Here is a 13,050-nt window from a genome sequence, read left to right on the forward strand (position 1 = left end):
CTGTCTAGATTAAGCTCCTTCTGTACACAGGAAAAACTGTCCATAAACCACAATAAGACCAAAGTGGTCCTTTTTGGCAAACAAAACAAGAAGCACAAATGGAGGATTGACGGTAATTCCATAGAACAACTTAGAGCTTTTAAATATTTAGGCGTCACCTTCAATGCTCAACTTGCCTGGTCTCCTCATTTAAATATGTATTGGCAACCTTCAGTCTCGAAAGACTATGGTATCGCGCTCTGAAAGGTGGTTCTGGCACAGCGTCTAGTGTGGCTGAAAAGGCCAATCCGGGAGTGACAATCCCTTCCACACCGGGAGCAAGTGCAGTCTGTCCCTGGTCTGTCTCCCTGGCTATGGGCCTTCCTTCTTTGCCTCTTAGCCTCAGACTGTTGGCAAAGTGTCTCTTCAAACTGGGAAAGGCCATGCTGCACAGCCTGCCTCCAAGCGGGCCGCTCAGAGGCCAGGGTTTCCCACTTGTTGAGGTCCATCCCTAAGGCCTTCAGATCCCTCTTGCAGATGTCCTTGTATCGCAGCTGTGGTCTACCTGTAGGGCGCTTTCCTTGCACGAGTTCTCCATAGAGGAGATCCTTTGGGATCCGGCCATCATCCATTCTCACGACATGACCAAGCCAACGCAGGCGTCTCTGATTCAGCAGTGAATACATGCTAGGGATTCCAGCACGTTCCAGGACTGTGCCGTTTGGAACTTTGTCCTGCCAGGTGATGCCGAGGATGCATCGGAGGCAGCGCATGTGGAAAGCGCTCAGTTTCCTCTCCTGTTGTGAGCGAAGAGTCCATGACTCGCTGCAGTACAGAAGTGTACTCAGGACGCAAGCTCTGTAGACCTGGATCTTGGTATGTTCCGTCAGCTTCTTGTTGGACCAGACTCTCTTTGTGAGTCTGGAAAACGTGGTAGCTGCTTTACCAATGCGCTTGTTTAGCTCGGTATCGAGAGAATGAGTGTCGGAGATCGTTGAGCCAAGGTACACAAAGTCATGGACAACCTCCAGTTCATGCGCAGAGATTGTAATGCAGGGAGGTGAGTCCACATCCTGAACCATGACCTGTGTTTTCTTCAGGCTGATTGTCAGTCCAAAATCTTGGCAGGCCTTGCTAAAACGATCCATGAGCTGCTGAAGATCTTTGGCAGAGTGGGTAGTGACAGCTGCATCGTCGGCAAAGAGGAAGTCACGCAGACATTTCAGCTGGACTTTGGATTTTGCTCTCAGTCTGGAGAGGTTGAAGAGCTTTCCGTCTGATCTGGTCCGGAGATAGATGCCTTCTGTTGCAGTTCCAAAGGCCTGCTTCAGCAGGACAGCGAAGAAAATCCCAAACAAGGTTGGTGCAAGAACACAGCCCTGCTTCACTCCGCTTCGGATGTCAAAAGGGTCTGATGTGGAGCCATCGAAGAAAACAGTGCCCTTCATGTCCTTGTGGAAAGATCTGATGATGCTGAGGAGCCTGGGTGGACATCCAATCTTGGGGAGAATCTTGAAGAGGCCGTCTCTGCTGACCAGGTCGAAAGCCTTTGTGAGATCTATGAAGGCTATAAAGAGTGGCTGTCGTTGTTCCCTGCATTTCTCCTGCAGTTGTCTAAGGGAGAATACCATATCAGTGGTGGACCTGTTGGCTCGGAATCCACACTGCGATTCTGGATAGACGCTCTCTGCAAGTACCTGGAGCCTCTTTAGTACAACTCGGGCAAACAGCTTTCCTACAACGCTAAGGAGAGAGATGCCGCGGTAGTTGTTGCAGTCACCCCTGTCACCTTTGTTCTTGTACAGCATTTAAATATGGCCAAGCTTAAAGTAGCTCATACAATCCAATCTTTACTACACTTTATGTAGGAAGGAAGTAAGCTTCTAAAGGAAGTAACCTTCTACTTCTACTTCTAAAGGAAGTAACCTTGTGACTCCTGCGGTAGAGATTTTTGCTAAGAAAATAATCCCCCAAATGATTTTTGGAACAGAAATCTGGGGCTACTCAAAAACCTCTACATTAGAATCAGCCCAAAATGCTTTTATATGTTTATTATTAAATGTCCCTCGGCAAACTTTATCCCCTCTTCTCAGAGTGGAAGTGGGTTTAATTTCGATAGGAGCACACTGTTATACTGCGCTAGCTCCGTACTGGTATAAATTAGCAGCAATGGATGACTCCCGTCTTCCCAAGATGTGCTTCAGAGATCAACTTATTAACCCTGCTCGGCTATCCTGGGCAACTTTAGTAAAACAGATCATGGAGAAATATGAAATAGTCACGGACACTTTACCTTCCTATATATCCAAAAACGTTAAGGCTATGGTAAAAGATAAAATTCGACTTTACCATATGAGACGTGACTTGTGTGATATTTCCAGCTCAACTTACTCATCCTGGCTCCCATTGTATAAGTTATCATTTGTATCAGAAAATTATTTAACCTATCTTACAGTTCCAGCATTGCGCAAAGCCTTTACTGCCCTGCGCTTTCAGTGTATGCAGACTACGGTCCTTGAAGGCAGATATAAAAATACTACCTACCATCTTAGGACTTGCATTTGCAACTCAGGTGAAATAGAGGATATTTCTCACTACCTATTAAAATGTCCTTTATATGAGCTTCCTAGAACAAAATATCTATTTAATATCATTGCTCTGCTCCAAGAGAGATCCACCTCAGCCTTAATCTGCTGGCTTCTTGCTGACTCTGACACTGACATCACTTATAAAGTTGCTGTCTTTGCCCTTGTGGCAAAGAAAATAAGAGCCAAATTTTTGTTGTCTTAAACTCAAATTTCTCTGTCCTCTATTAGTTTGCAAGATCCCGACAATTGTTTAAACTTTTTTCACTTTTGAACTATTCCAAAAATATCCTCTATTTTATGGTTTTGACCTACGTTAAGTATTAAAATCATTTGCCTAATTTTACGTGTTTTGTAGGTTGCAATGCTATTGTGTGCTTTTATATGTATATATTGTAATATGTTCTCTCATATATTGAAATGACCTATGGTTATATAATAATAAATTTCAATTCAATTCAAAGCAAAGCCATGGTGTGCTGTTGCTTGATAAAACCTGTTTAGCTCTAAAGCAGGGGTAGGCAAACATTCTGACAGGAGGGCCACATCATTTTGCTGACACTGTGTCAGGGGGGGGGGCTGGGAGAAAAGAATTGATTTACATTTCAAATTTGAATAAATTTGCATACATTTTCATAAATGAATACATTAGACATGGAACTTATATGAATGAATGAATTTGATTGAGCTTATTTATAATACACATGAGTACTATAATACAGGCTGTAATCCTAACCACACTTTCCTGAAAGTAAGCCCCATTGAACAAAATAGGACTTACTTCTGAGTAGACCTGGTTAGGCTTGTGCCCAAAGGCATGTAGAACCACATGAGAGCTATGCACTGTTTCCCACACACCTCTTGCACCGTGAAAACATACAGACCAAGCCAGAAACGCATGGAGACATTAGTTGTTCAGAGGCAATGGGAGGGCATTTAAAATCAGGCCCACGGAAAAGCAATAAAAACACATGGAGACTATAAAAGGCCTTACCCTAATTTGGCCTTACTTGTGTCTGGCATTTGTGACCAGCATGGAGCCAGCATGGGCTAACGTGGACCAGAGGCTCATTGGAGACTGGGGTATCCCTGTGGGCTGGATTTGGGGTCCCCAAGTGCCACAAATGGCCCGCAGGCAGGGGTCTGCCCACCCCCTGCTCTAAAGGAATCCTATGTTAGCGCAATTGGGGGAAGGGCAGAGTTAAAATTCTTCCATCACCACTGAACTCGGTATTTGGCCTTTGAAAAGACCATTTCTTTTAATTTTCAGGTTCGGCCTCTGCAATTAGATAGTGATTATCCTGATCTTCCTCAATGAATTGTTGTAATATGGATAAATGAGAAAATGTAGATGCACAATTTTCAATATTATGCAGTGCACTGTAATTGTTTGATAGTATTATGCCAGGGACTAGATGGGAAGCCACTGAGACATGATTAGCCATGGGATTCATACCCCCTTTCTATGCTGAAGCCACTGTTCCTGACTCGAAGATGACTATGAATAAAATAATTCAAAGAAAACATTGTTATTTTAATAGTTTTAAGTTAACAATAAAATAGGATACTCTGGGTTCAGCTCTTGTTATTCCAAAATTTCACCCTGAGCTTCTGCCAGGAAACCAAGAAAAATGCAACCTATGGAATAAGTACATTTTCACAATGTTTAAACTGAGAGTTTTTATTCTAGGTACAAATCACAGTCATTTTGTTGGAGGGGGGGTGCGTAGATTAGATTCTTATGTATAATCATCCCAGGCTTCACCTTTGGACAGAACACCAGCTCTTTCCATATGTCAGAGACAGGAAACTGAAGGAAAAAGACTGATTATCAGATATCTCATTTTTGTCTTCTTATTAACTGTTCTCGTTTGTTCAAATCAGGCCGCAGGAGAATGATGTAGCATTTGGGAGAAAAGATGCAGCCTAGTAGCCCAGCACTGGAGGCCAAGATGGAGAAGATCTCTACAGCCACCATGGCTTTTCCCCTTGTGCTCAGGTAGGTTGGCACAAAGGACAACCAAACGCTGCAAAAGACCAGCATGCTGAAGGTAATGAATTTGGCTTCATTGAAACTGTCTGGCAGTTTCCTGGCTAGAAAAGCCACACTGAAGCTGACAGAGGCCAGGAAGCCCATGTAGCCCAGGACAAAGTAAAACATGGTGGCCGAACCTTCATTACATTCCACCACAACTTCTCTAATCTGTGAGTGCATGTCCAGCTCGGGGAATGGAGGAGAAACAGCCAACCAAGCAGCACAAATGCCTACTTGAAAAAGAGTGCAGGATAAGACAATAAAGTGTGCCAATCTTTTCCCCACCCATTTCCGGAAAATGTTTCCAGGCTTGGAGGCCATGAATGCCACCACCACTGTGATGGTTTTGGCCAAGACAGACGAAACAGCAACAGAGAAGATGAGGCCAAAGGCTGTTTGCCGGAGAAGGCAGGTTGTGTTTGTAGACTTTCCGATGAAGAGCAATGAGCAGAGGAAGCAAAGAAGGAGGGAAGTGAGAAGAACATAGGTGAGGCTGCGGTTGTTGGCTTTGACGATGGGAGTGTCCCTTTGCTGAATGAAGATTCCCAGCACCACAGCTGTGATCACAGCAAAGAAAAGAGCCAAGGCAGCTAAAGTTATGCCCAGGGGTTCTGCATAAGATAAAAAGGTTGGTGTCTTGGGAATGCATCCATCTTGGTGCTTGTTTGGGTAATGATCTTCCATGCAAGGAATACAGTAATCCATGTCTGGAAAAAGAACACATACCACCTTCAAGCTACTATAATTGTTACCAGGAATGACGATCTGTTCTTCCAAGAGTGTCAGTGCTTTCAACACACTAGCAGCCCAATCTTATGGGCCTGCTGTGCTGCTGGAAGGGTGGTGGTTGGTGGGAAGAATGGGTAGGGGGGTGGGAGGAACAGGGTAGAGATTGGGGTGTGATGGAATGTGTGTCAAGGATGGGTAGGGGGCATTATCAGCTGCAGCATCTTTGCTGATATCCTATCCTTTTTCCTGGCCTCAACCCACCCAGTGGCAGCCCTGGAGAGGGTAGGTGGGGGGCAAAAGCCCCAGGTGCCATGCCTGTGGGCCCCATGGTGGTGGAACTGCTGTGCCTGCTGCAGCACTGCTGCTGCCACCTGCCCCTCAGAGCCATTCTGGGGGCAGGCAGAAGCCCCGTGCTGCATTCAAGGGTGCTCCGGAAGCCTTCTGAGTTCTCCGGAGTGCCCTGTTTAATGGTGCTCCAGAGAACTCAGAATGCTTTCAGAGCACCTACGAACGTTGTGTGAGGCTTCATAGGGTGCATAAGTATCCCCGGTGGGGGGCAGCGTGTTGCAGGGGGTGGCATGTTGTGGTCCCTGGGCAGCACAGGGGCCAGGTCTGCAACTGAATCCAGCTTGCCAAGTCTGCTTGGACCTGCCCCAGCAAAATTGTCCCATCCTGGCAGTGTACCCCTGGGGCAAGGGAACCAAGAATCTCGCTGAGACATCGGGGACTTCCCCTTTCGGGATGCAGTGTGTGCTCCAGTGGAAGGCTGCTCCAGAGGGGAGGGGGAGAGGGGTTAGATAGGATCAGGGCTTTTTTTGTAATGGAATGCACCGGAACGGTGTTCCAGCAACTTTTCCCCCCCCTCCCTGCCCCCACCTTTTTCCCTCCTGCCTGCACCGCCCCACCCCCTTTTTTCCCTCCTCCTTGCCCCCACCTTTTTTCCCCTGCCTGCACCACCCCGCTCCGCACTGCTGGCTAGGGAGGGATTCGAACCTCCAACCTTGTGCTCCACAGCCCAGCACTCTCTCCATTGGGCTATAGGAAAGCCTATTGTTAAAGTGTTCAGAACTAATATATATGGTCTTCAGCCCAGCTGGTGTCCATCAGTCCCTCAAGTATTAGTTCCAAACACTTTGAGCCTAAGAGCTCTGGTGGCTCAATGGCTAAACTGCAGGTCTGTGGAGCCAGAGGCTAGGGGTTCAAATCCCAGTGAGGAATAATATAATTTTTTTAAGGTGGGAAGGTGCTCCATTGCTGCAAAATATAAAGGTTGGTTGCTAGTTGCCAAAAGGGGGGCCAGTTGAAGCTGCAAAACTCCTCAAAGTTCAGTCCCAGGCAGGCTCTTTTTTGACCTTTTTTTTTAAAGTCCCAGGTAGGACTTAACCCACAGCCTCCAGCAGGGGGCTCACTCCAGGAGCTTAACTGTGGGTTAAGTCCTAACTGGAACTTAAAAAAAAAAAGGTCAAAAAAGAGCCTGCCTGGGACTGAACTTTGAGGAGTTTTGCAGCCTCAAATGGCCCCCCTTTTGGCAACTAGCAACCAACCTTTATATTTTGCAGCCATGGAGCACCTTTCCACCTAAAAAAAATGATTCCTCATAGGGATTTGAACCCCAAGCCTCTGGCTCCACAGACCTGCAGTTTAGCCATTGAGCCACCAGAGCTCTTAGGCTCAAAGTGTTTGGAACTAACACTTGAGGCACTGATGGCCACCAGCTGGGCTCAAGACCTTATATATTTGTTCTGAACACTTTAACTACTGTGCAGGCTTTCCTGTAGCCCAATGGAGAGAGTTTCCTATAGGCCAATGGAGCACCTCCCAACCTAAAAAAAAGGGGTGTTTCACTCCAGCTGTGGCAGGAGTGCTTTTGCTATCAGGGAGCTCACACGAGATGGACGTGTGTGTGTGTGTGTGTGTGTGTGTGTGTGTGTGTGTGTGCGTGCGCGCGCGCGTGTATAAAAATGGCTTTAAAATAAATAAATAAATAAATAAATAAATATTAAATAAATAAATAAATAAATAAATAAATAAATAAATAAATAAATAAATAAAAAGTTGTGAGTTCCTGCCCCTATTTTTTTTACAAAAAAAGCACTGGATAGGATTAATCCAATTCAAATTTCTGAACTATACACAGCTTACCGGTTTGATTTGAGATCTTCCCTTCTGGACACGGAGCACAATCATAGCAGCAAAATTTCTCCCCTTCCTTCCTTTTCCTGCTGGAACCAGGTGGGCAGTTATCATTACAGAGAGACAAGGGTGGCACCTGTCAAATCGAGGAAGTTTTAGCATTAACACCAAGCATGTTTGGGGAGTTTTGGTGTACAAATGACGTGCCAGTTAAGAAGAGGGGTGATGACAGTGTATAATACTATCCTTGAGCTCACAGGTGGCACATTTGGTCAAATGTTCTCAGAATTATTTATGACAAAAACATAAATACAATTAGAGGATGATAACAGTTTCCACACTTGGATGGAGCCCTGGTGTATTGAGGTCAAGAAGGAGGAGGTAGCAGTTGTTTCCTTGACCTGGCCTTTGCTGCCCGTTGAGTCTCATTGGACATTTGCCAGTTACGGGTCTGAGTGGACTCAGAAGGATGAATCCAGGCTAGGAAGGGGGATCAGATTTTGGCAGCAGTGCTGCTGCTGACACCACCCCTTTCCTGGCCTTGATCTGCTCTACTCCTTGCTTGCGTCTCCACCCCATTCTGCCCACTTGCCTCCTTGTTCCACTGACTCCAGAGCACCGCCCACCCCTGTACCAACTTACCAGTGCTGGGGTACTTGAGGTGGCTACCAGCATGAGGGTCTGGTCTTTCATTTCTTACAGTGGCAGCTAGGCAGTGTGTTACAGTACCTTGATATATGCAGTGCTCAGAAAACACACCCAGTCACTGGAATATGCATTCTGGCGGGGGAGAGGACCAGTAGGATTGGGCCACTTATCTGACCATGCTGTTTTTGAGCATTGCAGGGCTGGGGAGCCTTCTTTTGTGTCACTTAACAACTTTGTTCGCTACTAGAAGATGGCTTTTCTCCACAGGGTTCAAAGTGCTGCACAAGCAAGGTGCAGTCACACATGGAACTTTTCAAGGATCACGCAAGGCTCCTTGACAGCTAACTTGACAGTGTGGGTAGGGATGAGTGGGCTGACAATAAAAAGTGAGGCTTCTGCTTGAGTCTTGGGCTGTCAAGCTCTTCCGGGAGCCTGTATTTAGCTGATCACTTCCAAAATTCAGGGCCCAATCTTATGCCTATTACACCAAGCCATGCTGTGTTGGTTCTCTTCTTACACTGGCACTGACTGCCACTAAGTAGTCAGTGCAAGTAGCAAAACATCAGGAGAGGCAGGAGGGGATGGAAAGAGGGCAACTGGGGGGTAGAGGGGTGGAAGGGGCAGGAGATGGGAAGATATCGTCCCATTGGATATCTTCATCCCCTTCCTGGACCTGATCCTGCACACAGGTCAGTACAGAATTGTGACAGCAAAATAGATGTTGAAGGTCAGAATATACCCCTCTGTGTTGTGGATATTTACCTCTGAGTAAAGGAACTATTGTTCCCTTACCTAGAGAAGAACTCTGCAACTGACCCCCACCTTAGGATGCAGCGGTTGTTGTTTTGGTGCTGGTGCATCTATGGGGGTGGTGGTGAAAATGATAAGTTTGGAATAAATGTGCCTCTAAGAACTGCAGGGAAATGTACAGGTGAGTAGGAACTGGACCCCCAGACACCCACTGCCACCTACCTGCGTCTCTCTGCACATAGTAAAACAAAATTTCAAATTTTGCCAGGAAATATTTATCTTGCAAAAAAACAAGATTCCCCAACCTGAATAAAATAGTCAGGCCACTCAATTCCATCCACATCAATGGCAAATGTTATGCCCGAATCAGCCTGAAGATTCAAACTCCCCACTTTGACTCTGACATAGGAGTCATTCCTGAAAGTGATCAAGTTTGTAATATCAAATCCAGCTGCTAATTCTCCATGTTCGTTGAACTTAATTTCCTCTCCACAACTGTTGTTGAACGAGAGCCTCAGAAGAGGTGAGTGGAGCTGGGTGGAAAGAGGCATGAAAGCATCAGGTTTAAAACCTACAATAATATTCCTAGTAAGCTGGTCTAAACTGAATTCCCCATATGAATTTCCTTCTTAGAGTGAAAAGGGTTTGATAGATTATTCTTTGACAAGTTATATTCGACCATAGCTTCTTTAGGGACCATGTAAAGGAAAGATCCTAGCCAGATTCTATGCCAAATCATTGCTTGAGTTGGTTATGATGCTGATTGGGAGAACTTCTGAAAAGAACCACATGTCCTGGTAGAGGGAGGGCTTCTCAGCATCTATGGGCTGATCCAGGGCAGTAGGGCCTAGCGGTTAGCACACTCATGCCTTTCCTGCCCCCCTCTTTCCCCTGCTTGGACACTCAGCAGAATGCAGAAAAGCTTTGGTACGATGTCACCTCTGCCACCAGCCAGGAGATCAGGCTAGAGAGAGGGGCTAACTGGGCAAAGCCCCCGCTTTGAAAAAAAAATTGAACCTCTGTGTTTTCTATCAAAATCATTCTCATACTAGCACTTGTAGAGGAAGTAGATTTGACAATCCACAGTGCTGTTCATTTATACTGTAAACAAATTACTAAAATTCTAACCAAAAAGGGAAAAATGAAATGGTGGATAAAAGCAGATAAAGAGGAAATAAACTTGACTAAGGGGTATTCCCAACTGCACTTATAATTTATGCCAGCAGATGGTGCTGAGGCACTTCGTGTTGCATGTTAAAAGGACCAGCTGCAAGTTAAATCTGAGGACATAAGAACAGCCCCGCTGGATCGGGCCATAGGCCCATCTAGTTCAGCTTCCTGTGTCTCACAGTGGCCCACCAAATGCCCAAGGAGCACACAAAACAGCAAGAGACCTGAATCTTGGTGCCCTCCCTTGCATCTGGCATTCTGACATAACCCATTTCTAAAATCAGGAGGTTGCACATACACATTATGGCTTGTAACCCGTGATGGATTTTTCCTCCTGAAATTTGTCCAATTCCCTTTTAAAGGCATCTAGGCCAGATGCCATCACCACATCCTGTGGCAAGGAGTTCCACAGATTAACTACACACTGAGTGAAGAAGTATTTTTTTTGTCTGTCCTAACTCTCCCAACACTCAATTTTAGCAGATGTTCCCTGGTTCTGGTGTTGTGTGAGAGGGAAAAGAGCATCTCTCTATCCACTCTGTCCTTCCCAGGCATAATTTTGTATGTCTCTGGGCGCAATCCTAACTCACTTTCCAGCACCGACATAAGGGTAATACAACTTTGAGGTAAGGGAACAAACATTGCCGTACCTTGAGGAGGCCTCCGTGACTGCTCCCCATCTGCAGGATGCAGCACATGTCCCACTAGCACAGCTATGCCAATGCTGCAAAATTGGTTAGGATTGGGCCCTCAGTCTTCCCCCTCTCATGTGCCTCTTTTCTAGGCTGAAGAGGCCTGAATGCATTGTGGAAGGACTACGAATGGCAAAAAAAACCATAAGCACTGATGATCTCTAGCTAGACTTATTCCTGCCTTTTCAGGGTTATCCAGGTATCCAACATTTTCACTCATCTTCAGTGAGTCCCTTCCACCCAGAGCCCACTACATGGGCTTTGGGCTTCTGGAAGAAAGAGAGCACTCCTTCTTGTCAGCTTGGAACTTTTAGTGCTCGGTTTTAACACAGTCACTGGTTTACCCGACGAAGTCTTTCCTTCCCGGAGCAGAACTGGCAGGAACATGAGCCAAGCAGCTAGTTCATTCCTGATTCAAACTTTCAGACTCAAATGGAAGAGAAAAGCGAAACAAAAATGATGTTTTGCAGAACAGAGGACTGCAAACCTCCTGCTCCCAGCATCTGAATGGCACAGCAAACGCCCCCAAATGCAGATAAATGCACAGAAAAAAAAAACAGGGGAACTTGGGGAACACAACCAGTCAGCTATCACCTTTCAGGAACCTGAGGACTCACAGTAAAATGGTAATATTGGATTGACAGGATTACCTGCCAGGGCTCCATGATCAGTCTTTTTCCATTCCCTATTTCTTCATATCTGGCTCTGGGGGAAGGCAAGAGATGCAAGGCATGTGCCACTGCATAGACAGCATTATAGATACTATAGCTGTGGCCTGTCATTCTCATTTCAAAAACAGGTGCAGGGAGGCTCTCCAGCTCCTCCTCTCCGGTACATTGTCTTCTACTCCTTGGAGGCACACCAAGTTTTGGGAACGAACAGCCAAATGCATGCTCCCAGAACATCTTCATAAAGCCATTACTTTTATCCTCCAAAGGGTCTATATTCTGAACAAAGTCTGTGAATCCAGGAGGCTGATTGGAATGAATTGAGAAGGAAAGAGCACCGTGGAAGAGAGCATCACGGAATGGCTGAATATTAACTATCTTGTAATAGATGTTGCTTGTAAAATCAATCTGGGCTGTCATAATCCACAATTTACCTTCAGGGGGTTTAAATTCAGGAATGACCAGAGGAATCATATTTATAGAGCATATAGTGGTCGTCAATGATACAATATTTGGAATGTCCCCATAGAAAACAATTGCATTGGCTTTACTCCCCAGGAACACTGGCATATTGTTCACAAGTTCTTGGAGATATTCAGTTATTGTCACAGCATGAATTCTCCCTTTATGCCTTTCAGTGAAGGCTGAACAAATTTCATTTTGGGACAGCATGGGTTCCAAGACCTGTAAGAAATGTTCTCCAGCTTCATTATCCATAGCAAGGAGGCCAACCCATTTCCATCCAAAATGCAGACATAACTGGACAATTCCCCAGTACTGAAGGGCTTCATTGGGGACCATGCGATAAAAGGAAGGCAGTTTGGACTTGTCCTTCTTTCCTGGTTCAAATGAGCCATAGGAAAACTTGAAAAATAGAACCCAGTTACTTTAGGCATGAAATAGAATTATTTGAAATTCATATTATGTACTTGCTTAGTAATTAATTTCTAACTAACTTTTTTTTAAAGATAGAAATCCTCATGGCTGCTTGGGTTGAATTATAAATGTACTTGCCAGTCTTTAAACTGTTTCAAGAAAAACTGTGTATTTTGTCCCACTTCTACAGAAGATAATTCAATTATTTATTTTTTTATTTTTTGAGGGGGAAAAACATATTTGGGAAGGCTGAAATGTTTGTGCCATCTGATATACTCCAAAATAGAAAAATTCTTAGATTTCACTTATCTCTTTAATCCTACATATATTTTTTTCAGAAGAGAATGTTCCTGCCCTGAGTACCGGGTGACACATCTAATCATAAAAGAAGGGAAGAGTGACTTGCATGTGAAATGAAGAAAAGTGTTTGTGGCCCTCCCAAGGACAGTTCTTACCTGTGGAATCTTGAAAAGACCTAAGGTGTTTGCCATATATGAGGAGATATCAGAGTAAAGTCCACCAACGGCTCCAATTAAATTTTTCTTGGAGCCACAGTTGTAGTTGGGGATGAACCTTGATGATTGAAAGAGCAGGCCCAGAATATTGCGGTAGGTTGTCCTTGCCACACCGTAGCTGTCATAGATATGAAATCCCAGAGTGATATTGGGCAAGATTTCAGAGTTTTCATTGATCTCATCTATGGCAAAAGCCAAGGCCAGGATGTGCTGGTACATCTTTGTTATCATTCTGCAAAGGAAGTGTCTGACAGTTTTAAGTAGAATCCA

At 45.1% G+C, this 13,050-nt stretch overlaps 1 protein-coding gene across 1 annotated transcript; it reads right to left on the reverse strand.

Annotated features, from left to right (window-relative positions):
* Nucleotides 1-4,404: 4,404 nt before the first annotated feature.
* LOC136653695 (vomeronasal type-2 receptor 26-like) lies at nucleotides 4,405-12,190 on the reverse strand. The gene is made up of 4 exons (XM_066630578.1): nucleotides 11,372-12,190; nucleotides 9,165-9,392; nucleotides 7,471-7,597; nucleotides 4,405-5,306 (listed from the first exon to the last, which is right to left on the reverse strand). Exons 1-4 carry the CDS (start codon nucleotides 12,188-12,190, stop codon nucleotides 4,405-4,407), a joined length of 2,076 nt encoding a protein of 691 aa, XP_066486675.1.
* Between the last annotated feature and the right edge of the window lie 860 nt (nucleotides 12,191-13,050).

The sequence above is a fragment of the Tiliqua scincoides genome, chromosome 5 (assembly GCF_035046505.1).
Source record: "Tiliqua scincoides isolate rTilSci1 chromosome 5, rTilSci1.hap2, whole genome shotgun sequence".
Classification (NCBI taxonomy): Eukaryota; Metazoa; Chordata; class Lepidosauria; order Squamata; family Scincidae; genus Tiliqua; species Tiliqua scincoides.